Source organism: Opisthocomus hoazin, chromosome 17 (assembly GCF_030867145.1).
Source record: "Opisthocomus hoazin isolate bOpiHoa1 chromosome 17, bOpiHoa1.hap1, whole genome shotgun sequence".
Classification (NCBI taxonomy): Eukaryota; Metazoa; Chordata; class Aves; order Opisthocomiformes; family Opisthocomidae; genus Opisthocomus; species Opisthocomus hoazin.
This window is the reverse complement of record NC_134430.1, coordinates 5132661-5159927: the sequence shown is the minus strand read 5'-3', so window position 1 is coordinate 5159927 and position 27267 is coordinate 5132661. Positions and strand designations below refer to the sequence as shown.

General features: G+C 49.1%; 1 protein-coding gene, 1 long non-coding RNA gene and 3 other non-coding genes across 11 annotated transcripts in view; 4 read left to right on the top strand and 1 right to left on the bottom strand.

Moving 5' to 3' along the window:
* LOC142363449 (uncharacterized) overlaps positions 1 to 2573 on the bottom strand; it is a 30769-nt gene extending 28196 nt beyond the window's left edge. The window contains exons 1-3 of the long non-coding RNA XR_012765748.1: positions 2471 to 2573; positions 1587 to 1693; positions 346 to 455 (exon numbers count right to left, since the gene is read on the bottom strand). This is a non-coding gene — a long non-coding RNA (uncharacterized LOC142363449). The remainder of the gene's footprint in view (positions 1 to 345; positions 456 to 1586; positions 1694 to 2470) is intronic.
* A 599-nt stretch (positions 2574 to 3172) lies between these two features.
* Positions 3173 to 27042, top strand: TRNAU1AP (tRNA selenocysteine 1 associated protein 1). 7 transcript variants are annotated; one of them, XM_075437882.1, is made up of 16 exons: positions 3173 to 3293; positions 6681 to 6778; positions 7584 to 7683; positions 10436 to 10488; positions 11856 to 11987; positions 15143 to 15262; positions 16688 to 16850; positions 17424 to 17457; positions 19183 to 21024; positions 21502 to 21715; positions 23047 to 23171; positions 23429 to 23619; positions 23822 to 24007; positions 25049 to 25125; positions 25773 to 25831; positions 26184 to 27042. In XM_075437882.1, exons 1-9 carry the CDS (start codon positions 3267 to 3269, stop codon positions 19317 to 19319), a joined length of 864 nt encoding a protein of 287 aa, XP_075293997.1. In that variant the 5' UTR covers positions 3173 to 3266; the 3' UTR covers positions 19320 to 21024; positions 21502 to 21715; positions 23047 to 23171; positions 23429 to 23619; positions 23822 to 24007; positions 25049 to 25125; positions 25773 to 25831; positions 26184 to 27042. The 7 variants fall into 7 exon arrangements, with proteins under 7 accessions (XP_075293997.1, XP_075293999.1, XP_075294002.1 ...); XM_075437884.1 differs by having other exon boundaries at positions 23047 to 23619; positions 26184 to 26392; positions 26698 to 27042; XM_075437887.1 differs by adding an exon at positions 6490 to 6566 and having other exon boundaries at positions 23047 to 23619.
* On the top strand, positions 24727 to 24875 carry LOC142363481 (small nucleolar RNA SNORA16B/SNORA16A family). The gene has a single exon (XR_012765767.1). It is a non-coding gene; the product is annotated as a small nucleolar RNA SNORA16B/SNORA16A family (small nucleolar RNA).
* On the top strand, positions 25535 to 25665 carry LOC142363471 (small nucleolar RNA SNORA44). Its single transcript, XR_012765757.1, has one exon. It is a non-coding gene; the product is annotated as a small nucleolar RNA SNORA44 (small nucleolar RNA).
* On the top strand, positions 25870 to 25987 carry LOC142363472 (small nucleolar RNA SNORA61). Its single transcript, XR_012765758.1, has one exon. It is a non-coding gene; the product is annotated as a small nucleolar RNA SNORA61 (small nucleolar RNA).
* Positions 27043 to 27267: the final 225 nt, after the last annotated feature.

The following is a 27267-nucleotide window of genomic DNA, read 5'->3' as shown; positions in this document are numbered from 1 at the left end:
CTCAGGGATCACCCCTGCAGCGGATTCCAGTAAATGCCAGTCAGACTTTACTCAGCCGTTTTCAGGACCAAGTTCCTAGACCAAGAAATCACAACTGTCCCAGCAGAGGTGACAAGATATACAGACGTTTCAGCTGCTGACTACGGACATCCACACACAGGACAGAGGAATCCCCACATCTTCCTATTAAAAGACACTGCCTCTTTGCCAGTTCACAAATTTTTAAAGGAGAATAAACAGTTTTTCAGGTAATAATATTCTTCTGGCAGTGTTTTTGCTCTGTCACAAGGCTAGGTGCATGAACAGCAGTCCCTTCAGACATAGCACTGAATATAAAATTCTTACCTTCTTCTGGTCCAACACAATCACATGATCCTGGCTTCCCTTTGCATTTTCATTGCCCAACATCCATCCCTATGGATTATCCCAGGAAAGGCAAGTTTTGCATTACTTAGCTGGAAGGAAAAATGGAAAGGAGTTATTAAAGATACTGGACTCACTTCATCAGATGACAAAGAACAAACCACTGGCTTTGAGTACTTGTAAGGTAATAACAGAGAACGAGCAACAGCTTTGTGGGCTCTGCCGATCAGAGCTCAGTGCTAACCAGCAGATGAATTGCCATGTTGCAAAAAAACCTACAAACCATCCTGAAAGCTGACACCTGAAAGGCAGTCTCAGCAGGGACTCCACAGAGGGTGAATTTGCAAGACACCAGGCTACCAGTGACAATGAGGCACAAAAAGTGACACTCGACAACGGCTTTATTTGACAGAGTTAACAGCTGTGGGTCTTGGTAGCTGTCTCAATCTTATGCCAGATTTTGCAATGTTGTAGGGAAGAGCTTGGAAAAACGACCTGAGGGTGCCCTAGGGACTCAAAAATCAGAAAACAAATAAATCAAACTGTAAACATGTTTTTAATCTTAGGATTCTTGCACACCCATGACTGCTGAAGAGTTGATCCTCTAGAGCAATGAGTACCGGCCATGCTGCAGAATGACGACAGATACAGATCCCGCCCAGCACGGCGATGAAGGGTTTTCAGTCTCTCTTGCAGAAATGCAGTAAGGGCCAACGTTCATTCCACTTTTTGGCCACAGGGAAAAGCAGAGCGAGCAACTTTTCATTCTGCTCCTGCTCGGTTTCACACATTGGTCACCGGAATGAGGGTGCTCCGGGGCAAGATGGGAGCAAACATTCACACCTCGCTTCGGAAGAAGTTTCAGAGGATTGGCTCCAGCGTCTGGTGCCGCTCTCATCGCGCTCTAAAGACACCCCATTTCAGCACCCAAAACCCCCTAGCCAACAACCGACGGCCTTGTGCTGCCCTCTCATGGGCTGCAAACAGCGGAGCAGCAACACCTCCGCTCGCCCAGACCCAGCAGCCGGAGAGGCAATAAATAGTACGGAGGGTTTGGAGCGTCCCTGTCATCATCAGCTGGATTTATGGCGTGCTGCAGGGACTGCACAACCACAGCCCCTGCTTTAGCAGCTCTGCTCCACGCCTGGTTTTCCATAAGAGGACTCTGAAAGCGCAGCTCCTGTGACCAGCATTGCTGTGTTGGGTGATGCCGAAGTACCAACCAGCTCACACACACGCCGTCCTTGGTGCTCTAGGTCTGCTCGTCTCTGCTCCATCGTAATTAGTGCTCTCATTTGCTCCAGGAACTGCCACTCTTGCTGTCGAAAGCCTGGGGGAGTAAATAGGAGAAGAGGGAGGACTACACCATGCCCAAGCAAACCCCACGTGCTGGGATGACGACCCCAAAGACTAAATCTCCTGCCCACCGAGGGATGAGGCTGTGGTTGAACTTCAGAGCCAGGGGTAGCCCTGGTTTGGCTGGGGTTTGGAGCACAGCTGCTGCCCCGTTGGCTGGAAGGGAGCAGGGATTACGGCCTCTCACAAACCTCCTCACTCCAGTAAAACACACTGAGCCTTTGGCCTTCCGCTGACTTTGCCAACAAGTGTCTGACTTTGTAAACCATGTGCCAGCACCAACAGCAGTTGTCTGAGCTGCGTACTGACAACAGACAGCCAAAAAACTTCCACAAAGCTTATTTCAGCACCTCCAGCGCTTCCGAGAAAACCTTGAAGAGATGACCAAAGGGCTTTTAAAATACCACAGTGTGGGAACGTTATCCCTTTACTACACAAATTATTTGGGATACGCAATGAGTTTCCACAATACTTCTGCAGAACACAGCACAGTCCTGTGCACTACTATATGAAGTAATTAATGCTTTTCTTCATTTAAAAGCCTCATGATTTTTTTAAAGCAATCCCATGATGCATGGGGGCCTGGGTTGTCAGCTTGGAGAGCTAAAATAAATTCAACCTGTCTCAGAAAACACAAGGATCTTTTAATTAGGAAGTATAGGGTTTGTTGTATTTGTCTTCTCACACCTGAAACTCTGGAGCACGCAACGGGCCCCATTTTCTTGCCCCATTAAAGGGGCTGAAAACTCACCTGTGCTTTTCAGTAAGCGCTGAGACCCTCAGGCATGATGCAACTCCAGGAACAATGTCGCTAATGGAGACCCCAGCGCTGGCCCCGCGCTCTTCTCCAGGCCAGGCGGGCAGCCTGCCTGGCTGTTTCCCACCCATTTTACGCCACGGACCTGCTCCTGGGGCGGCCATCTCCTCCCTGCCCCGGCTCCCGGCCTCACCACCCCCTTCCCCAGTGCTCCTGCCCCACAGGGACCCTCCTGTCCCGCACCCCAGTCCCCGCACGCCCTCACCCAGGCTCGACCTGCCTTCCTGGCCCGCCCTGCCTCATCCACCCACCCCCGCTCCCCATCACCCCTCAGCCCCTTCCTCCTCCTCCTCCCCTCAGACTCCAGCCCTGGGCCCCTCATCTCACCCCCCTCCACCCAGGCCTGCCCCTCACCTCAGGCTTCCTCACGGCCCCACCAGACACCTCCCACCTCCCGCTGCCCCAAACCCCCTCCCTGCGCCCCAAAACCCCCCCCGAGGAACCCCCAAACCCCAACCCTCTCCCCCCTCCTCACACCCGCCTCCATCTTGCACCGCCCCCTACCCGTGCCGCTGGCGCTCCTCCCGCCGGCAGGGGGCGCTGCCGCGGGCCGGGGCGACCGTGGCGGTGGGGGCGCCGCTCTGTCCGCCCGCCGGGCGCCGCGCAGGAGGCGGCGGGGCAGCGCGGCGGCGGAGCGGGCCGCGGGCTCGGCGGGAGGCGGCGGCGGGGCCGAGGCGGGGGGCGAGAGCCGCGGCCCCGCTCAGCCCTGCCCGGGGCCTGAGGGAGCAGCATGGCCGCCAGCCTGTGGATGGGGGACGTGAGTGTCCGGTCGGGACCCGCGCGGGGCTTTGTGAGGCGGGCAGCGGGGCGGCCGGGCCGGCGGGGGGCAGCGGGGCGGCCGCGGGCTGGGGCGCGCTGACCGGCACCCTCACACCGAGTGACACCCTCACACCGGCTGACACCCTCACACTGGCTGACTGACTGACAGACACCCTCACACCGACTGACACCCTCACACCGGCTGACTGATACCCTCACACAGACTGACAGACACCCTCACACCGGCTAACTGACCGACTGACACCCTCACACTGACTGACAGACACCCTCACACTGACTGACTGACTGACTGACTGACTGACAGACACCCTCACACTGACTGACAGACACCCTCACACTGACTGACTGACTGACAGACACCCTCACACTGACTGACACCCTCACACCGAGTGACCCCCTCACACCGACCGACTGACACTCTCACACCTGCTGACTGACCCCCTCACACTGACTGACTGACACCCTCACACCTGCTGACTGACCCCCTCACACTGACTGACTGACTGACTGACACTCTCACATTGCCCGACACCCTCGCACGCTGACACAGCCTCACGGACCCTCGCACGCTCTGACACACGCAGAAACTCCCGAGCTGGCTGAGGCTCTCGCGCGCACATGCTCCTGTGCGCACTGTCAGGCTCACGCAGGCTTACACGCACAGTCATACAGGCTGACAAGCACGCTTGCACACGCTGACACACAAGCACACGCTCAGAGATGCAAACCCCGGCCCGGCAGGCGCATTCATGGGCAGTTCCACGCTCGCAGACACAGTTAGACACACCCCCCCCCAGAGCAACCCTCGTCGCCTGCCCACAGCCAGGCTCACAGATATGCTCGTGGCACTGACACCAGTGTCGTGGGTACTGGTGTGTTCTCACACCTCCGTGCTCCTGCTCTGTTAGGCACTTGCACGCTCACTTACACACTCGCTAGCCTCAATAATCGCATGCTTATAGGCTTTATATGCTGGCTTATAGCTGACGTGGTTGTAGGCACTGATACGCTCGTGGTCATACGCTTTAAGGCACTTACACACTCACATGCTCACACTCATGCTTGTGCTGCTAGGCTCACACACGTGTGCTCAGGCTTCTAGGCACTTACGCTTACTTGCGCTCACATGCTCATATGGGCCCATCCAAGAGCATCCCTCACTACCTGCCCCACACACGTGCACACCTGTGGGTGCACTCACACGCTTGTAAGGATTTGCACTCTCCTACATGTGCGCACACTTGTAAGCACTTGCACACTCCAGTAGTTCCCTTATTCCTGCTTCCACATGCACCTGGGAGCACACTCACAGGCGCTTCTTCACCTTAGAGTGTCTCACTGCCTGCTCACGCCCACGCCGTGGGCACACTCACACCGTGGTATGCACCCCACGGTGTCCCTTGCCTGCCCATCACACACGCTGTGCACACCCCCTTACTCCTCGTGCACCTGTGTCCCTCGCTGCTGGCCGCTGGACAGACACGCTTTCGCACACGCTCACATATGCGTACTCACGCCCAGCATGTCATAGTGCTTTGCTACCTGCACACACGCCTGTATGTGTTTGCTTACGCTGTATCGTAGCGCTGCACTGCCACTTTTACACCGTCACATACACAATCCCACCGCTGTATCGTAGCGTCCTTGCAGCCTGCCACGTGCTTGTGTGCACCTGCACACACGTACAGACGTGCATATGCAGTTACACCAGCGTGTCACGACTTCCACGTTGCCTGTTACTTGCACGCACATCTTTCTCCAGCCTTTGTTGCAGACTCACACCGGCATATTGCATAGTCCCGCTTGCACACACATGTGCAGCCTGCAGCCTGCCTCGGCCCCTCTCAGGTCTGTGTACGCACAGCCCAGCACCTTGCTGGGGATCCCGCTGGCGGCTTCTCTCTTGTACACACACTTACACCCAGTTTACCAGTGTGCACTGGCAGGTCAGTGAGTCTTCCACTGCCTGCCACTCATGTGAACACACTCTGCAGAGTCCCTTTTCTCTTTACCTGCTCAAAGGGTTATCTGCCACCTCTCCACTGTAAGACCATCTTCTTTTTCAGTCACCCCTCTCACAAGCAGGCCGCTGCTCTTTGAAACCCGTACACATCCACGCAGCAGTCACCTGTCACCTTTCCGAGCCTGCCTCTCCGTTACACACAGAGCACAGGGTCACCCTCTGCACGGCATGTCCGGACGGAGCAGTGCTGCCTCCTGCTTCTGGCACACGTAGCGGAGTCCTTTCTGCTTTACGCTCACAGCTCTGCAGGGCATCGGCCACCTTCGCGCGTGCCGGGGCAGTATGGTCACCCACTGTCAGATACGCACAGGTACTACGCAAGTCTGCGCGTTGTCCCGCACACACGTGACGGAGCCACCTGGTACCTGACAGACAGATGAACCCGCTCGAGGGCTGTCGGTTACCACGAGGCTATCTGTCTTACTCAAACACGTAGATATACTCACATATATGGAGCTAGGTATGTTTCCCCCGCGCCCCGGCCCTGTGTTACCCATCACACGCAGTCTCCCCAGAAGTATGCATATTGCACAAAACCTGAATTTCAGTTCCCTCCTCCACTTTCTGTTACACAGAGAGGCATGCTTTTACCTCAGTCCCTTCATCATATATTTCGTCCAAATTGCAATGCTGTTTCATACTTTTCAGGCACTTACACCACACAGACGCCTGCCCTCCAGCGTGTTCCCTCACACAGTGCTGCTGCCCTGCACTTCACACACACTCTGACACGCACGGTGCCCCTCACCTGTGACAGAAACACGGTCAGTGCACCCACATGCAGTGCAGAGCGCAGACCCGCTGCGGGATGCAATTAGAGGTCTCCCCTCCAAGTGCTGCCCTGCGTATCTCCACGGTTATGCGAGGTAGACACGGCTCTGCGAACCCCTGCCCCAGCTCGCGGGGGGCTGCGTTACCTGATGCGTGCTGCCCGTGCGTCGTAGCACCGCGGGCTGTGCCGCGCCTGTGTACCGATAGCGCTGGCCCAACCTCCGTTTCCATACAGAGAACGAGCCTGCCATCTCCTGATCCCCTGCTCCGTGTAGTGAACGCTCAGTTTGTTGCTGTATGTTTCTGAGTGGCTTTTGTCCTTCTGTGAAAGCTCCCTGTTCTCTGAAATTCATGCTGTCTCTTGGGTTCCACTTTACAGACTGTTGAGCCTGGTTCATGCATGCCTGCTGATTTTGAGTGGCATCGACCCTCTTAAATGAGTCTTCTTTTTGAAGTGTAAGGGTAAAATACTTCTCAATAATGTTTTAACTGCTTAGGGTGACAATTGACACATATATTCTCCTGTTTGTAGATGCCCTGGTCTAACTTTTTTTTTTTTTGCTTTTATAGCTGGAGCCATATATGGATGAAAACTTTGTTTCAAGAGCCTTTGCCACCATGGGAGAGCTTGTACTGAGTGTAAAAATCATTCGAAACAGGTTGACAGGGTAACTGTTTATGCTTGTTCTCAGTTTGTTCTGCCAGTGGATTTGGATTGAGCCGTTTGCCCTCTGCATGGCATCGCTGTGGTCCTGTCCATGTTACAGCGATTTTCCCTTTGAGCTTTTCGCCATTGCTGCCAACAATATGGGTGTATTGCTGATAGCAGTGGAGAGGACAATTGCTGGCTCTTTGACCTTTCCATCAGCGAACTGAGGTTTGGCCCTCATCCTGCAGTGCTTCAGCACTCGTTCAACGTGGCATATGTATGCCATGCTGTCCCTCTGGGCGTTACGCTGCCTGGGCTGAAGGCTTCGGTGACCGGTCTGTGTTAGGCGTTGTGCTACTGCAGCTACGTGATGCTGGCAGAGGAGGAAAGTTTGACTTTAGAAGGAGCCATATAAGGACCCTTTGAGTTCATTTGAAGTAAAAGGAGTGACTATGCAGAATAAAGTAGTTTCATGTTCTTGTAAGTGTTGTAATTTCAGTTTTCAATTGTTTAAACTTGGGTTTAAACTTGGGGGGGGAATTTATATAGTCAGTGAAAGTAGGAAGTAAACTAATTGTGAGCAAAACTATTTTCTATGTGCTTCGTTGACATGACTTACTGGTAAGTAGGGGCTGTCGCTTTACTTGAGATCCAAGATTACTTTGCTAGCTTCTTCTTGGTAGTTAATATTTATACTTTGAAATGTGCTAAGTATTGCAACTGTAGCAAATTTCCTACCAGTTAACTAAGGATATAGTATTCCTCCTCAAATGTGTTCTAAATCTGAAATCTTATTCTCTCTTCTCTCCGTGTCATATGTTCAGAATTCCAGCAGGCTATTGCTTTGTAGAGTTTGCAGATCTAGCTACTGCGGAGAAATGTTTACACAAAATCAATGGAAAACCGCTTCCTGGTGCTACACCGGTAAGTAAATGAAATTGGCCAGTTGAGACCTAAAACTAGGAGGGAGTAGATAGTGTAAATCTGTAATTCAAATAATTACAGACAAATTCAATAGTTAGCAAATTGGGATTCTTCTTTCCTTTAGAGTTAAAGTAATGGACATAAAACTATTAATGCTTTTCCTCGGGAAATTTCTATGTGAATGTGTGGGTGAAATCCAGGTATAGAAATGTTGTGATGTGGTGTTTTTATTTCTGAGCCTTTCTGCTATTACCAAAGGTGGACTAATGAGAAACCAGAGAAGAACAAGGTAAACATAGACTGGGTTTACCTATCGCAATCCTTCTCTCTCTTTCCGTTTGTAGTTCCATATTAGTTTGTTACAGTGTGTATGTTGTCATATAGCTATAAGATGAACTTGCAAGTTCGCGCTGAGTTTGAAGTAGCTTTGATTTGCAAGAGGAACATGACTTTTTAGCCCTTGCCTTATTCTTGCCCTTAGCAAACATAAGTTATTCAAACCTATTTACAGTGGAGATGGAGCTAGTCCATTGTATAGTTGCAATAGATAGCAAATGTCTCACATACATGGAAGCTCGTAGTTAGGAAGAAGCGGAGGAATAGTCATAGAGGCTAATTTTAGGAGGTTGACTCAAATGTGCAGTAGATTAAAATGGGATGGCTGACACAGCTGTCCGTTGTGCCCACAGAAGTTGGCTGCAGTAGCTGGGATGACCGGTTCATAAAGCAGCTCTAGAATCACCTCGGTTACAGTGTGATATAGTAGAGTAAACTGATGCTTATTTTCATGTGGTTAGTACCCTGAGCAGGAGACTGGAAAGTTCAGGTTGAACTATTTGGTCAACCTTCCTGAGAGGATGGCGTCCCCCATTAAAAGGGGTAGGTGAGAGGCCTGGAGGTTTCTGTTCCACCTGTCCTGTTTAATATGCGAATCAGAGCCCGTGATTAAGGGAATCTAATCTTCCTAGATGCCTTCTGTAGTCACTAGAGAGAGAAAGAGAGCAGCTCTTGCAAGGAGTAATATAATAATTGGAGTTTGGTTTTGGGAATGCCCATCTTTATCCACAGTTTAGTTCAAAATGTGGTGTTGTGTAGAGGGGTGATTTACATAACACGTGGGGAGAATTACAGATGTCAGACCGAGAGCAGTGTGGGCAGCCTAAATCAGCGTACTCAGCAGGCAGCTGTCCAGCTCGTCTCTTGCATTTAGACAGTTTTTCCTCTTGTTTGCAGAAAACTGAATGTGGCTCACTCTTTTATTTATTTTCAAATACCGAATCAGCCAAAGGAATAACAGAGAGCCACAGGGCTATTTCTGTCTCTGTTTTACAGAATTGGTGTCCCCCGTCCCCATTTGAGTGGCAGTACTCTCAGGTCTGTCATTGATTTTAAACCTAAAATATTGCAGTGAAGAGCGAGGTCCAAAAAAAGATGAAAATGCTTCAAAGTGGAATCTGAATTTGGTGTTAGCTTGTAAGTGGTCCACAGAAGGAGTTGCGTACCACTGTGCACCAGTGAATGCAGACATACAGGGAGCATGATTATAGCCTAGAGTTAAGTCTTTGCTCTATTTCCCAAGAATTATTTACGCTCTCGTTGAGGGAAGAAAGTACATCATACAAGGTGCAGGAGCACACTAGGTCCTCCGCTGTACTGAACAAATGTCGTGATCTCTGCGTTATGGGTTCACAGTAGGCTTTCTTTCTTTGGCCGAGTTCCCCTTGAGTTCTTGCTATGCCACTGTGTCGTGCAGACGGATGTGTGCTTTGGAAGCCTCTTGGGAGATAGAAAAATGGTTTTGAAGCCCCTCAAGCTGACAAGGGAATCCAGCTTAGGTCTTCCACTCCCTGGGTGAGTTCTGACACCAGTATTCTTGTAGAGGAGCGCAGCCCTTTGTTTCTTCCTCTGTCAGACATGTTTCAGAAGAAAATAGCAATTACCACTGCACTCTGCAGTGAGCCTGCCTGGGTCAGCATCACTCAGGAGCACTCGTGGGGTTGAGACCCTCAGGGTTGTGAAGCAGAAGACCAGCTGCTCCTTAGATCTTGGTCTAGACTTAAACATGAGCAGGGCACAAGTTGCTGAACCCTGCCAGGATGGGGGTGGCGAGTTCCAGATGTGCCAGTGGGCACCATCTAGGCTCTTGGGAAACAGCTTCAAAAGAAAATCGGGTGCAAAGTTTAAGGAAGCCTCCAGTGTCCAATGACAGGTGTCTTTTTCAGAAAAACCTTAATTTTGGATGTTACTAAATGAGCGCATCATCCAGAGCAAAGTATTTAGCCATACTTCCAGACTCGGGGATTGGTTCCTTTTTCCAGTGTGGTGGATTCTGATCTGCCAGTATTCTTGTAAATCACAAATGTCCAACAGTCTGTGCTGTCATTTCATTTTAAGACCTTAAAATTCGAAGTCTTATATTTGTTGTTAGTACCTCGGTTTTCCTGTCTTCCTTAAAGCTAGAAAAATTTGATGCTGTGTAAGGTTCACTTCTCTTTCACTAGCTTTATAAACTGTTGAAATAAAGATAGGCCAAACATCTTGGTGCAGGTTCTTTGCCGATTTTCATTCTTATATCTGTACTGAAGTCAAATAATGTGTTGTCCTTGATACCTTAACTGGCTGGCCTGATGGCACTGAGCATCTGTCAGCATTCAGAAAGTTATGTGAAATAAGCTTATTGATATTTTTTCCTAATTGTTTGGATTCACATGAGAACGTTTGAATGTATGGATTCATTTTTGCCTTGTTTCAGGCAAAGCGATTTAAATTGAATTATGCAACGTATGGAAAACAGCCTGATAACAGGTAAATGCTCAATAGTCAAATATTAGTTTTACTTGCTTAATGACTCTTTACCAATTGCCTTGCAAAGAGGATTCAAAACATGTAAACCCACAAGTTCATCATTGCCAGATGAGATGTAGAGCTAGAAAATTTGGATAGGGGAGCATGCATGAGATGCATATGACTAAAATTTGTGCCATTTTATCCAGCAGTGCCAGATAACTAAATCCCATAATTAAAAATGTTTAATTACATTAAACTGCCTTGGCACACGCTGTAGATATTTGTGATGCTGTAGCATTTTAGGACTTTCTATGCATCCAAGGATGCATCCCATCATAATACTATAGAATGCCATGAATGTGTTTAGCGCCTAAAGATAAACGCAGTGGTTTCGCAGCACCTGGCTTAGCTGGCTGGAGTGCCGCGACAGTCAGCAGAGAGAGACGGGCGCTGGGAATTGCCCTCTGGAGGAGCCCGTCTTTCTCCACGGGCAGTGGAAGGTGCGTGAGGAGGTGGACGGGCTGAGCTGGGCTCCTGCAGCTGGGTGGTGTGAATACCTTTCACAACGCCTGCCCAGAAACGCTTACACAGTTGAAGTCATCATAACACAAGGAGGTGTTCAGGCAGGTGTGTATGAGGGTGAAAGCAACAGAGTCCTGCCGTTTGTTAGTGTAGTATTAGTCATATCTTGGCAATTATATTTTTATTTTAGATGATTATTTATGAACCTTTTTTAAAAAAAAAACAAACCCCAACATTTTAGATTGTAATCAGGGCATGACAGATGGGGCCAAGAATGAGATTTGCGTCTGTTAGCTCATTCTCGTGGTTCCATTTGCTCTGGAGATACAGGAGAACATCGCCTCTCTGGTTCCAGCAGCTCACCCCCTGACTCTGTAGCAGAGGGAGGATAACTTAGACTGCCTGTCAGCTTTGTGCTTTGCCTTTTGTGTGGCACAGCAGATTTGTCAGGAGTGTCTTTTAAGGTAGTTCAAATTCATAGCATCAAAGTATCTAATTATATATATTATAATTTAATATCAATGTATAGGAAATAGCAAATCTATAAATGAGTCATTAATGTTTTCTTGCCATGTCAGAAATCCAAAGATACCCTATAAGAACTAAACGATGAAATTATCTTTAAATTAAAAGCAGTGTTGAGTAGATTGGTTGTGCTGCTTGAATTAACTTGGAAAAAGCAGTGTCAATAAAAATTTTAGTCACCTAAGCAACTTAACCGGTGACACTTTAAAGCATCCAATAAATAGTCTTTTACTATCACTTTTCTTGTGTCAAGTGTTTAGGCTAAATGTTTGCTGTCAGTCAGCATGCCTCTTTTTTGGTAGGACTGTGCTTAAGAAGTTTTCTTTTGATTTCTTTAGTCCAGAATATTCACTATTTGTGGGAGACCTGACTCCTGATGTGGATGATGGCATGTTATATGAATTTTTTGTTAAAGTTTATCCATCGTGTAGAGGTGGAAAAGTTGTTTTGGACCAGGCAGGAGTATCCAGGTAAGTCATCTTTTATTCATTATTTTCTTTCACTTCACATGCAGCAATAGGAAACATCTAATGCAGCAAGGGGAAAAGAATAGTTCTGTCAGCTTAGATTTTAGTTATCTAACAATACAATGTTCGTGGATATTCAGTCTACTGATGCTTGGGTTTTGCTGGTCACCACAGTGTATTGTCACTCCTCTGTCAGTACAATGCTCTTTGCGTGTTGGCTGTAGGTTTTTGCACTTCTAAAAATGCTGAAAAATGTCTGAGTAATCTTGAAACTCTGTCTTCCTGGATTCTCAGATGGAATTGTGCTTTTACAGTCTTTAGGCTATTGAGTGTATATTCCTGTGAAAGCTTTACAGGTTTTTCTTTCAAATAGGGTAGGGCAAACAAAGCTGTGATTCATTGTCGGGTACTTAGTTCCACCTTGTTCGTCTATACTGGCAATGTCTTGACAAAAACAGATGTCAAAGAGTTGGGTTTCTTAGCGTTATTAAAACATTTTCTAAATAGCAGAAAGCGAAACTATATTTTCCTAGAAGAGGGACCAGTTGGCGATCATCCTTGTTTTCAAACCAGAACATGGCTTCAGTGAAGCACAACATTCTGATATAATACCTGTGAGAATGTTGTGCTAAGACTTGGAATATGGCTGTAGGTCTCCCCTCTTTCTCACATAAGGTTTCTCAGTCTTAGACATGTTGGTTTCAAGGACTCTCTGGTCCGACTTCCCACTCTGAGCAGGATTGCTGCCAACACTAGGTCGGGTCAGCCATGATTTGTGTAGCCTGGAAATCCTCCCAGGATGGAGATAATGCAACCTGTCTGGGCAGCCTCTTCCAGTGCTGCGCCACCTCCCTAGTAATGAAGTTCTTCTCAGTGTGCAACCTGAACCTCTTGCAGAGCTGCTCCGTCACTCTCTAGCTGTGAAGTGGTCATTCTGTTACTGCCGCCTCACCTGAGACCAACGCTGCCGGGGTGGGCTCCAGGTGCCTCCTGCTCCTCAGAGGTGTAAACCCAGCAGTTCTTGTTTTGCTGCACCTGCCTCAGTCTCCGCCTACAAAATAGGTGTTGGGCGATGCAGGTTGGGCCATTAGTTGGGCTCTGGGAGGTGTTCCTAAGCGTGGACCTCAGGGAAAGGGAGTCTGTGGTAGCTTGGGAAGCAGGGAAGGAGCAGGGACTTCAAGTCCTGTTGCTGGGAGGAGCACAGCTATCTCCCCTAGCCGTGCCAGGGTGTTGCTGCCAGGGGCTTTGTCGTGACTTGTGCGGTTACTCAAAGCTGAGGCAACTGCGAGTGTTAGTGTGATGCGAGAGAGGAACCTGGGGTTTATGAACGTGCCTAGTGAAGGCCTGGCCCCTCCAGCCAGGGCTGGTAGATCAGGAAGGCCTCCTCCCAAGCACCTCTTGTCCAGGCAGGAGAGGAGCTTGGAGCCTGATGCCATGCTGTTCTGCATCTTTGCCTTCTGCTGAGGGTGCAGGCTAGGGGGGCTGCTCCTGGCTGCTGGGACAGGACAGAATGTCTGCCAGGGAGGTCCTGGCCATGAAGGAACCGTTTCTTGGTGGGTTTTTTCTGTACTAAAATCTAGTTTAGCCGTTGGTGTGAAAAAATGAAGTGTCTGGAAAAGCTGGAAGAATCACTGCCTCTCCCTTGCTGCACCCAACATCTATTCCTGTACACTGCATCCAACTCTTCATCTGTCCATCTCTATTCTGGAACTGCCAATACTCCTGTTTTCACTTAGACACTCCTGGTCCCATCTGAAAGACTGCAGGAGTCTTTGTAGCAGCTTAGAAACTTACACATTTCTGTGTGCAAACACCGAGAACTGACTTAAACTGACTTAAAAGTTGACTTGCACTGGTTTGATTTGCCACAATCCTTTCGCAGAGGACAAGTTAAACAGAATGTGTAGAGTTTTGGTCTTGCTTAATTATGCAGTTTGTATATAGATAAGCCTGAGTGAGCTTTGATTTGGTCTTCTGTATGTGAGGAGTATGCATACATACATGCATATATCTATAAAAATGTATGGACTAGTGTGTATAGCCTGCTATGCAAGATACTGCATTTTATGGGGCACCAGCTGCTCTGTGACAGCTTCCAGTGTGGACCTACTACAAGCACTAAGGTGATGCCGCTTTCAAAATAGTGTGTTACCTGGTGTTTAAGAGTTCCCACAGAACAGATAATATGCTGTAAATTTACACCCTTGCTTAGGGCTGGTTCTTTTCCCCAGGCAGACAAGCCCTTTCCTTCCCAAACTCTGTCCTTCACCTAGATGGATTCCTCTTTCCCTCCCACACCTAAGTCTTTGATCTTTCTGCTGCGTGAGGCAGCCGAGCCCATCTTGGGATCCTGGCACTGCCCTTTTGGATGCTGTTTCATCGCTTCTGACTCACTACAGCATCAGAATCCCACGCAAAGGACCTTTGGGGTTGGAGGGGAATTAGTGTTTTCTGTCTGGCTGACATACAGGACTGCTAGCACCGCAGTGGAGGATTGCCACAGAGCCGAGGGGTTGCTGGCTGTGTGCTGTCCCTGTTCAAGTTGTGCTGTCAGAGCAAGTTTTAGCAACTTGACGTTAGGAACTGGTTTTCAGGTCCGCTGTTGGTAATGCTGATGGGGCCATGCATTGTTAGGCATGACAGAAAGCCTATTTGAATATTTTCCTGGTGAAAAAAAGACATGATTGGAAAGTGTATCTCAGTTGATCATACAGAAAAGCAATGTTTTCCTTCACAATGGGGCAGTTTTTGATATAAATGGTGCCAGTGTCTTGTCAATCCTGTGCTGACGTGCAATTGTTTAGATTATCTGCATCCTCCCAGTATAGATTGGAGGCTTTGCTGCTGTCTGCTCATGTGTTTCGACATGGCTTGTGTCAGCTCACTTCCAATTCCCCAGAATCCACTGGCACAAGAATTACTTTACTTTTGTCAAGCCCTTGACAGCAGTGCTGAAGCCTGGGCGTAGGGTTTCAAGCATTTTGCGGAAGCAGCTGGAAGGTGGAATTGCTTCATCTCTACTAAAAGCAGGGGCAGCCCTAGCAAACGTGTTTCATTTGCTGTGTTTTTCAAAACCAATTTTGACTTCACTGTAAATATTAAAAAAAAAAGTGGCTTTTTTGTGTTTGTTTTATAAGAGTTATTCTGTATCTCTGCAGAGGTTACGGGTTCGTGAAATTCACGGATGAACTGGAACAGAAAAGAGCGCTGACAGAGTGCCAAGGAGCTGTGGGGCTGGGCTCTAAACCTGTTCGCTTGAGTGTGGCTATACCAAAAGCGTGAGTATAAGAGCAGCCAGGCGTTTATCTGAGCAGCGCGGTGTGAAATCACGTGTGTTTTTAAATGTCTTTTAGTGGTTTGGGTGCATTTCCTGGATGTTTCCATCACCAAGTGAAGGAATACCCACAAATATAGTAAAGTAACTGAAGTATCAGAATGCACAGGAATTAAAAAAAAATATAACATTAGATCAAGACTAAGCATTTTACACTGCTGTTAATTGTATACGTTACTAAATACACACACATGTACACACACTGTATTTAAATATGATTATTTTTTAAGTATATGTTTCTTTGCATTAAATTGAAATAGTCTAAATCTGCTTATTGATTTCTGGATAGCAAAGCTCAATTACCTTGCTAATTCTATTATAATGTCTACTAAATATAAGTCTTTTGGGGCAGGGATTAACTTTTTTTTCTGTGTTTGTTCAGAACCTGATACAATGAGATCCTGGTCTGACTTGGGGCTCGTAGCACTAGGGTAATACGAATAATAGTAATTGCTCCCTATTTGAATAATATTTAGATTTTCAGTGACCTCAGAAGTCTTGGGGGGATAAGGAAGAGAAAAGCAGAAAAAGGGGGTGTATCATGGTGAGAAGATTGCTGTTTCCCTCTTCCTACTTCTCACTAATTTCATCATTAGACATAGCTTGATGTGTGACATATTTTCATTTTCAAACGGTATTTGTCATCTCATTATTTCAAGTCTTGATAATCACGTGGGATTCCCAGTTCCTCGGCAACGCTGCCAATTTTAGTCAGCTCACAGGCTATTTAAGTTTATTTTTTTTAGTGACTTGTAGTCCTTTTTACTTCATGAGCTCTTCCAACTCTGTGCATTCAAGACCACCCAGTTCAGTGGGAGTGGGGACAACCAGTCATTGGTTAGGCTGCTGTACGGTGGTGGCAGAAGGGAGAGGCTTTGTCCATTCATTGCCAGTTCTTTTGCAAGGCTCTCAGTCTTTACTCATCGCGTAAAGCAAGACTCAGTACCTTGTCTCAGGAAGCTACAGAATACTTAACTTCATCCTATTTATCAGAAGGAAAAAGAGACCCAAGAATTTGGATCATAGTTCAGGATTATTTTAAACCAAGGCTCGTAGTCCTGAACTCTTCCCTTCCCAAAGCCAGGAAGTGATGCTAAATTGAGTCATAAAGAATTAAAGCAGTGTTTATTAATGAAGGTGAATATGAGTACAGGAAAGGGCGTTAAATTTAAACCACTTTGTTCTTTCTGCAAATGTATGCAAATGATAAATACTGCTGCAGTAAATAGTGATGATATTTTAAAGACTGAAATTTGCATGTTAGACTAAGCCTTGTCTATGTACCATATTGTATCTTAAGCTATTTCACTGCTTTTTTTCATAGTTGTTCTGCATTATTTACAACTTATTCATGCTTTATTTTTTTAAGTAATCGTGTGAAACCAATGGAATACAATCAGATGTACAACTATAATTATAACCAGTATTACCAACAATATCACAACTACTATGCCCAGTGGGGGTACGACCAGAACACAGGCAGTTACAGCTACAGCTATCCCCAGTACGGATACACGCAGAGCACGATGCAGGTAGGGCAGCGCGACCTGCTCGCCCGTCGGTGATCTGTCAGCACAGAAGCACGACATAGCTTACAGAACGGTGACGGGCACCTTCTATCTTCAACCTTGGGGTCTTACTGTAGCTACTTGACGAGGAAGCAAAACTGTTTTGCAGACCCTGGCATGGACTGTTGCCTTGTAGGGGGGATATTGCTGGGACTGGAGGGGTGGAAAGGTCTGGAGGACACAAGGGGTCTCTTAATACGGTTGTCGTGGTAGAAGGGTTCCCTTAGTATGGGCACTTGGACAGGCAGCACTGAGACTGCCTGCTGGGATCCTTCCTAAGCCTTGTTTTAGAGGATAAAACAGGTAAGGACAGCCACCCACAGCACCACAGGAATCTGAAGGACCACCACCTCTGTTGGAAGTTTAGTGTGGGTCTGCCGCGTGGAGTCTGTTGGGAATGGAACGCGGGGCTTATGTGTGAAAAATTCTGTTGTAACCAATCAGATATAAAAGTCAGTATATGACAGTAGTAATCAAGATGTTCATAAAAGGAAAGAGAAGTGTCTGCTGTCCTGAGGGTTTTGTTTTTCCTTGCAGACATATGAAGAAGTCGGTGAGGATGCATTGGAAGGTACGTTTCGCAAATTCTGTATCGAAATTGTCTGTTTGTTCTGCACTGGTTAGAGATAGTCTTTCTCAAATTGGCCCTTAACTACGATGTATGATATACCTGTATCTTTGAGTAAATCTGAGGTCTGAGAAAATTTGTGGGTGATTCTTACCTAGCACAATTGCACCCTTACTTTACATACAGTTGCTGTTCCTAGTCTGAACCTTGTCAGGACTGAAACTAATTGACTTTGCTAGCATTGAGATTTTAATCTTCTTTATTACTCAAACTTTTATCCTTTTTTAAAGTATTTTTTCTGGTCTGCTACAAAAACAATGTAGATATGCTGTTTTTTCTGTAAAATCTTGGAATTTAGACCCCAGGCTACTTCACTGTGCTTTTAGTTTAAAAAAGAAATAATACTAGTTAGCATGGTGATAAAATACTTGCTTTAGCAGTCACTGCTTGAAGTGGCCACTAAGCCATATTGGGGTGTTAGATACGCATACAAGCAGTTTTCATTTATTGATACAAGAAAAAATCATTTTGTACTGGCAGTTCCAAATATCTGTCAGGAGTGGAATATGCACTATGTTGTGTATCCCATTCTTCTCTTTAAAAATTTTTATGAAATCACATGGTAGCAGTAGAAAGCAGCTGGGTCCTCTACAGGATCCATAGGTATCAGTAGTGGTGTCAGTGAGAAAGCCCTTAATGGCTTTTTAAAAGCATGACAGGAGAGCTTTCCTTTCGCTGAAACTCACACACCAGTACTATAGTTAGAATGTCTCTGGGGTGTCTTTTTCTTGTTTATTAAATTAACGTGTTGAAATTTGTAGGAACCTGAAGTAACGTATTGCCAGTGTATCATTCCTTTTTTCTTAATTCTGTTTTCCTGTGAAGTAGCTAAAACCGAACACGTTTATTTTCTTCCTGATGTGTTTTCTAGTCTTTCCATTCAGTCGGCTAGTTGCTTTGCACTCCGATAGTCGCTTACTAACCTACGTGACTGTGCTAAGCTGATAACCTGAGCTCTAGGTTGTAGGTGTGGAGCTTTGCATCCTTCAAGTGGTTTGGGGAATACGATGAGTCGATTTTTGTGAGATGTTGCGTGTGCGCTGGTAGCAGCAGGGTTGTACCCGCTGGGTTGCTGGCCAACTCCGTAATGCTTTACAAACATTTCTTCCAACTGTAAAACAGGGGACATAATCATACGTAATTCACCGGGTCTCGCTGGCACTTCTTCGGTTACTAACTGTGAAATGCTTGGAGGTGTTCGAGGCTTTGGCAGACGAGCTCTGGTGACTCTTGCTGCAGCGGCGTAAGACGCTACCGTCCCCAGCCATCCACTCTGACCCTGTAGTGGAGGGAGCAGAACGGAACGTGTGCCTGCGCCTCCGCTCCTCCCCTTTGCGGTCCGGTGCCTTAGTGCCAGCCCACCTTCGTTGGCAGTTTAAGGGGCTACACCGGGCTGCGAGGTGCAGGTATGCGTTCTCTCTGTTGACTCTGCTATGGGGGCAGTCGCCACTGGAAAGAGGGACATGCTGGGATGTGGTTATTTCTTATCCCATTGCAGAAAGATTTACTAGGGCTAATCTGGTCAGGTTCATGGTTGGGCAAGTGCTGGGAATGTTTTGTGACTCCCCCCACATTGTTTTTAATAAAACTAATTGTTTACGGGGCATGGGGCTTTTCCTAACGCATTTGGCTTGTGACCTATTTATCTGTCTGTCTTTCCTCCTATAGATCCAACGCCTCAGTTAGACGTCCATGAAGCAAATAAACAGTTTATGGAACAGAGTGAAGAGCTCTACGATGCCTTAATGGACTGTCATTGGCAGCCTTTGGACACTGTCTCGTCAGAGATTCCAGCTGTGTTATAGCCTCGTTGCTGAGGCACTGTGTCTGTGTGAGAAGCCTGCCAGTGCGCTCCGGACTGCTCGCTGCACCTGGATCCTGCGGTAGTGAGGGGTGGCCCTTTCTCCACCCGGGTCTGGTACTCGAAGTACGGGAGGACTGTGGCCTTTCCTGTACAGAATGAGTATCGTAGGAGCATCATGGTAACTTTTATTCACGGTGAAAGTTAGAACTGCGACAGTTTTATTCCTTTTGTCTTGAAATGAACTCTTAATACTTCGTGGGAATTGTAATTTATAAACTTTCAACGAGATGGCACAGGGGAAAGACTCCAACGTACAATAAAAAAGTTGGTCTTTTAAGTAAAATTACCCTTTGCATTTTGGTTCCTGCCCATCTTTCTGTTTAGCTGCCCATTTAACAGCCTTCAGTCATTTGATTCAACTCTCATGAATGTGTTATTTTAGAAAATCATTGTTGACTACCACTAAAATGTCTCAAAAGCTTTCGAGTGACTGGGTAAGGTTGCTGTAACTTGAGCACGGGAAAGAAGCATGTAGATGAAAGCTTATGTTCTGTTTAACCTGAGCTGTGATCTTGAGTTAGCAAGTTCATAGCTTGGTGTCCTTAAGAAATCTACCTGAGGAGCATTTTGGAGAGTAAAGACAGACAGGAGTGTTATAAAACTACTAGAAACTGATGCCTTCTACCTGGTGGTCTCTCGCATGTTTGGCTTGCCTCTCCACCTGTGTATGAGGAAAGAATTCCCCATCAGTCAAGTGGTTTGAAACACTTCAACCAGCAACCTTGATTCAGTGTTATTTTGTGTATCATGCCTTCATTGTGGACGCACCTTGATGCTCTCATTGCGATGTTAAGATTTCATAGCGTCTTCCAGTGTCCTGTCAGAGTGAAGATGGTGAAACTGAGGATCTTGCAGCAAAAACGGGTCAGAGCAATCTAATTGATATATTGTGCAACAAATTGTTGCTAACCTGGACAGCAGTTTTCTACTGGATGTTGTATAAGCTGGATGGATGAGCAATATATTTAAACTAATTTTATGCTGCGTTAGAGGTGACAGCAAAAATAATAGCACTTATGTACATGTTATAAGCCCTTTTCAGGCTTTTGTGCCTTAAACTCTTTGAAAAATAGGAGCAGATAAACTACCTGTAATAAATGTCTATCCGAGAAATAGTTTGGTAACTGAAAGTGCTACTGCAAAGCATTTAGTTGCCTCCCTGCCCATGTTGATGCAGAGATTTGCCACAAAATTTAAATACTTTCATAAAGCCTACTTCTGCTACACCTTTGTTTGTGTCCGTAATTATGATATGTTTGTCAGCCTGTGGTCTTGTTATCAGCTGCGGTGGTAAAGGCACTGTGAATACGAGGGGGATGGTGACGTGTACTGGAGTTAGGCTGTTTGTGAACAGGTGGAACTAGAGGACTTCTGGACCGTTGCGTTCTCCTCTGCTGCGAGTGTTTTCCTCCTGCTGTGCATCTGTCTGTGCTCTGGGCTGTTAGCAGTGTCCTAACCTTCAGTTACTCTGAATTTGAGGAAATCAATGTTCCCTGCCTGTGCTGATAGCGTTTCAGAGGCAGCGGAGAGGTGCAAGAGAGCGGAGTGCTTTTTCGTTTCTGATGTAGCTGGGTCGGCAGTGCCAAACGCTCGGATGATGCCCTGCTTCTTGAAAAGTGCCTGTTCGATAGAGTGGCGTTTCGGAGGTGATGTAAAGAAGGTTTTCTTTATGTTCTGCTGTTAAACGTTTTCTAGATTGTTCTGTTACTGTGCTGCAACAGTGCTGCCCTTGTCTGCCCTTCGTTCTGCTCTTTCAGGCCTGCCTTGGCAGAAAGAAAGTTGGTGATGATCAGCCTGAGCCATCGTAACTGACATCCCCGAGTTTTTAGGAGAGCTGTTTGTATACAGATCCCTGGGCCCTTACACGGAGAGGAATTTGGGAGTAGAGAGGCCAGCAGAGATCACCCCCTGAAGCCTGTTTACTGGGGCTGCAGAGCTTAAAATAGCTGATGCATTTCCTTTTAGGAGAGGGGTTGACGTGAGGCTTTGGGCCGCGTTGCCTCGATGTGTGAGCCAGGCTTTTGGGGTTGTTTGTGAGAATCTCAGCCGATGTCCTGTTGAGCTGTTAATCTCTCTGCGCTTTTTTCTGTGTGTCACTTACTCATCTTCATGTTCGTTTTCAGCTCCCGGCCATTGTTGCAGCATCTGAAGCACAGAGGAGACTTTTATGTGGAGCTACAAAACAGCCGGTCACCTGGATTTTGTAGGGTTTGTGTTTCGGAATCCAAGTTAAATAGAGTGTGGGATTTTGTTTGTCGTGCATGGCTACAGGAAAAGCCCTGATTAATTACCATGTAGTGTGACACCAGATGAAAGACGAGGACTCCGTGCAGTAAGGTAAATTCTGCTTTTATCTTTACGTGCTAAAGGCAAGAAATCCAAGGCAGGTGATACCATAGCTGACTGGGATTATGTAATTCTTGAGAATTGCATCAAAATCTGCAACTGAGATTATGAAGTATTCTGCCTTTCAGTACGCAACGCTTACTAATAATTACAAAAACAATTCAAACACTCTTACTGTGTTGCTTGATGAAGATTTGATGATCCAATTTAGATTACTCAGAGTTGCAGGGACTCTCGGATTACCATTTGAGTTATGTAGACTGAAAAATGTGTAGCCAGCTGCAGAGCTGGCAGGACGTGGGCGTTGCTGCTGTTGGGCATGAAGCGGTGATTTCCAAAGCTTACGCTGCAAGGCTGCGGGGTGCCCTGTTGCTGTTAACATGTCTTTAATTAAAAACTTGACAGTAAGCACTGGGGGTGGCCTGTGAGAGATTCTGACTGGGTTCGAACGGCATGAGGAATCTGAAACCACTCCTTTAGCAAACGTGGGGCTGCACCAGCGCAGCCCTGTGTATGGGCCGAGGGGTCAGCGATGATGTTTTCTGTGTGTGTCTGACTGGAGAAAATTCCTGTTACTTGGATGGGTTCCGGGAGACAGGTTCATATCCCGCACACCGAGAAGCACCCAGCACCCTTAGGGATTTCTCTGAATCCCTTTTGAGGAGCAGAGATGTTTGATCTTTGCGTACTCATTTGCTCATTACTGGCTCGCTAATCCCCAGCTTCTGCTAAACAAGATCCGAGAGTAATTTTTACCTTCCAGCCTTACTATCTCCCAGTACATCTTGTAAAGCATACTGGGTACACCAGTTTCTGGGTTTAACGTGGGATTTGCTTAGATATGAAATCAATTCAGTGGCAGGATAGGGTATGAATTTTAAATGCAATAGCTACATGTAGAAATGTAGGAGCTAGTTCAGAAAATGTCGCTCTGACAAAGCTTGCTTTAACTTTTTGCCTAGCTGGAGCGTTTCTTCAGAAAATATCCCTTTTTTTCTTTTTTTTTTAACCAAGTTACTACGCTTTCCTTCTTTAGCAGTTGTTCCCAGTCAAAACGGTTTTACCAAGTGCAGTCGGTTTTGTGAGAAGGGTTTTGGGGGCACTGCTTGGTACGCACTGTGTTTCTCAGATGATATCACGCTGCTTCTGCTGCCAAGTGTCCAGGATCAAAGCAGTGGTAGATGATGCCGTTCAGGTGACACAGATGGAGAGCTGTATGTGGCCAGGGCTTGTCCCCTCAGCTCGCAGGGTCCCCGAGGACACAGCAACCCACCTGGATCACGAATTCATGCTCGCTTTTCCTTACTGTTGTTTTTCCATAGAGCGCTTCCATGCGGGATGTCTGCTCCCGCCCGTCCAGCGGTGGGAATTGCAGCCTCTTCCAGCGCTGGCTCCCCGTCCTGCCCTACGGAAGACAGCGACGCGAGGATCCCGGCCGTGCCAAGAGGTATCATCAGGGCTTCTCTGACTTTGGGGTCAGGCACCGCAGACATGCAGCGGGGTTTTCTCCACTCCATCGTCTCTCCATCGATCTTCTCATGACGGGCTGAGATCTACTGAGCATCCGTTGGTTTTTGAATCTTCCAGATCCTGTAGCATTTAGAAGATTCTCTTCCCAAACACTTGATGTTTATCAACGTTGTCTGAATTTTTGGGGTGGGTTGTTTTTGCTATGCTGAGCTCCCAGTATCTGTCCTGCCCTAGGATTTGACAAGGAGGTTTCTTGGTTTGCTTTGCACGAGTCGCTGTGCTGAGGAGAATCTGGGCTGCCCAGGGAATGCCTCGTGACTCGGCAGAGCAGCTGCAAGAACCATGGAGAAGGTGGAGGACGGGACCAGCTGCTTGTCCCATCGGCTTTGACAAGGGCTGTTTTTAGAAGAGCTTCATCACGCAAGGTTTGGGGCTCGTTTCCAGACTTATTTCTGCTTTAAATGGGTGCTGCGCTTATTTTGTTGGTAATCTGGTGTGTTTGTGGTGGGGTTACCAGCTTGAAGGGGAGATTCCTGAGCATGGTGAATTTTTTCATCTCTGAATTTTGCTCTGAATAGATTAAAAAGTAATTGTTGTTCTCCCTCATCCTTTCTGCGCTTTCTCCAGGGTTCAGGGGCAGGAAGCAGCCTTGGGCTTATTGCCCCAGTTTCTCATAGTGGCTGTGGCTTCAGCATCCGCACCTGTGGAAATGTCATCCGTCGGCGGATGCTCTCATTTTAAATCCTCTCCGCTGATCATGGATCATGAGCCAGGGACCTGACGGAGGGATCACGAGCCGGGAACCTGACCAAGGTATCCTTCTGGCTGACTGACTTTTGCTTCCAAGAAGCTTTCCTTCCATTCCCGGAGGGTGGGGTGTTCCCCCCCTACCCTGCCTTCCAAAAGGGAGGAAGAAGTAGGAGAAGCATGGCTGCTGCCTTTGCCTCTCCCCAGAGCGGCCGCAGACACGCACCATGCGGGGAGGAGCGGGGAGAGGCCTTCCTTGTGCTCCCCGGGGGTTTCTTTAGGTGCCGGGGGGGGTTGCAGGTCAGGGTCTTGCTGCTTTGGGGGGGTTCCCCTGCCTGTCCTGCTGCTGGGGGGGGGTAGGCGCCGCGAACTACAACTCCCAGCAGGCTCTGCGGGAGGGCCCGGCTCCGGCAGTCAATCAGCGCTCGCGCTGCCGTCCTATAAGAGGCCACCGCCGGCGGCTTTCCGCCTCTCTCTGCGATGGCGGCTGCGGATGCAGTGCAGCGCGAGGAAGATCCGCCGCCATCCGCCCTTCCCCCCAGGCTCTCCCGCCCCTCGGCCCCGCCACATCGGTGCCCCGGGGTGCTCCGATGGACTGGGGGGAGCAGCGCGGCCGCGGGGAGGCCTTGCTCCATGCTTCCCGCCCGCCCTCCCAGGCCGGGCCCGCGGGGAAGATGGCGGGCCGCCGCGGGTGGGTGAGTGAGTGAGTGCCCCCCGCAGCGGGCTGGGCTGGATAAAAGCGCCCGGGGAGAGGCGGCTGCTGGGCGGAGGAGCCCCGCAGGCCTGCCCGGCCCTATCGAAGCTGCGTCTGTCTCGGTGCTGTGGCAGACGCAGTCAAAAAGGAGCCAAGAGCGAGGGTTTTTTTTTTCCTCGACGGTCGCCGCTCAGTTTGAGCTTCCGTAGCTGTCCGGCAACATTTCGGGAAAATACATGGGCTGGGGGGGGGCGAGGGGCTGGGCGTCGCTGGGAGAAAGCAGCCACCCCAAATCCCTGCTGCTGGGATCCGAACTGGGGCGCGACGGGGCGGGAGGTGCTGGGTGTCCCGGCTTTTCTGCTTCTCTAAGATCATTTCTCTACCTGGAGCTCAAGACTCTTCTTCCCCCGCAGCATCCTGGCGCGGAAGGTGATCCCAGAGTGCGGGGTGGCTGGTGACAGCCGCGGCTCGGCAGCGTCGGGCAGCTGAGGTGAGTGACCCAGGCTGCGGAGCCTCCCCGTGCGCTGGGGGTCCGGCTGCCTTCCCCGCCACCCTTGGCCGCAGCAGCGAGCAGCCGCGTTCCCTGGCCCTGCGCTAACAGCCGCTGCCGGCACGGCGCGTGTTCCCGGCACTGTGGGTGCTCTGCAGGGCTCGGGCTTGGGGGTGGGCCCTGCAGACCAGGATTGCCCGCTAAGGATGATGACCCAGTTGTAAAGAATTGCAGGCTCCCCTGAATTCTTGCTCTGTCGGGATCATGCAAGCGGACTTTATCTCTCCAGCGTCCCTGGGCTTGGCTAGCGGCAGGACTGGGAATCGGGTCTGATCTGAAGCCGGTAGATCTCTGCTGTCGCTGTGTCTGCTGCTGCAGCAGGCTTTGCCAGGCGAGCTTGGTGCTGACTCTGCATGTTTATCCAAGAGCTGTGGCCCCGTGCAGTAGCTGCAGGTCTCCAACAACATGCGAGAGCAACGGGAAGGTCTTTGACTGCCGGGCCTCTTCTGCCTCTGGCCGTCACTCGCCCCTCCTATATATTTTCAGGGATGGGGGTGTTTCCTCTTGCAAGGTGCCGGTGGGTTCTGGTGGGCTGTCGGTGACTCGTGAGTCTGCGGCTGACTTGAGGGTGTTGTGATGTGTTCCAGGGTCGTCTGGTGTTTCGGAGCTCGCTCGGCTGGTCGCCTGCCTGCCGGATAGACCCTAGGTGAGAACATAACGCCCTTGGCAGAGCTCTGCAGCCTCTCCCTCCAGATCCCTTTCCCATCAGATCTGAATACCGATCTTGTGGTCGAAAAAGGAGGAAAAACAAAATTCCGACTGGTCTCAGCCTCTTTGCTGGTGCAGTCCTGCTCTGAGAGGGGCCTGTTGGAAGACAGCCTGTGTTGACCGTGATCCTTCGGGCGGGCTGGGGTCTGGTGGAGGTCCCCAGGCTGGGGCCTGGGGTGCCGTGGAGGTCTCCAGGCTGGGGTTTGCTTGGGCTGGACCTGATACCTTGGTTCCTAGCGTACAGGGCCCGTCGGCTGCAGAGACTGACCCATGGCTCTGTTTTTTTTCAGGAATTACTTAGTGGAGAAGGCCAAGAACTTCGAGCCCCCATCCCCGGCGAAGGGGTTCAATTTGCTGTCCTTCAGGCCCGAGTCGTGGGGAAGCTGTGATGTGGAGCACATGAGTGTCCTCTGCAGGCATTGCCAAGTGGGATCTCGCCGGTCCTAGAGGACAAAGGACAGTGTGGGAAGTGGCTGATCCTTACATCTGGGCTTTGGAGGTGGGAATTACCAACTTCATTAGTAAGGTTTCTAATTGGGCAGGCCGTTAGCTGTAGGGGCGGTGTGTCGGTGAGCCGTGGCCGGCCCGCTGAGCGCAGCCTGGTCGGTGATGACCCCTCTCTTTGGAGACAGCTGGATGAATCCTGCGGATATGGGGCTGAGGCTGGGCTGAGCCAGCCAGAATGGCCACACGGCGCAGGCAGAGGGAGCGGCAGGGAATTCCCTGATGCGGGCAGAGCTGAGGCAATGCTGACTCAAACCGCTCTCCGCTCAGGCTGGGGTGATTTTTTTATCCCCTCTGCAGGTCTGAGCAGAGTGTGGAGCTGGGCTGAGCCCGGTCCCTGAGGGTTTTGGTGCTGCAGTGCAAGGCTCTGTTCTTTTCTGCCCTTCTCCTCCAGAAGTGGGAGCTCTGTGGCCGGATCCTGGCTCCTTCCCGAGCCGCGGGCTCCCCCGAGAGGGACCAGCGCTCCTGGGCTCCCCTCACCTGCACCACGGCGGGGGGAACTGGTTGGGCTCCGGGTGCTGCTCTTTGAGCTCCCATTCAAACACTCGGCATGGCAGCACGGTCCCTTCTGTGGGGTTTGCTTTGGGGAAGGGTCTGGATGGAAAATACTCTGAGGGTGAATAAATGCAATCTCTTGGGATTCTTGCTGCGTCTCCTGCGCTGGTGTTTGGGGTGTGCTGGGCTGGGGCGATGCTGAGTGCCCTGCCCTGGGGCAGGGGGGGCCGGGTTCTTCCGCCTGGGCTTCCGGACCCTGCGAGGTGGGTCGGTGTCGGTTCTGGGGTTCAGGCAGCTGGAAACACCGCGTCAGCGCCTGAGGGAGCTGGCGTGGAAACCCCTGTCACTCCAGCGCTGTGCTCACCGGGAGCTGGG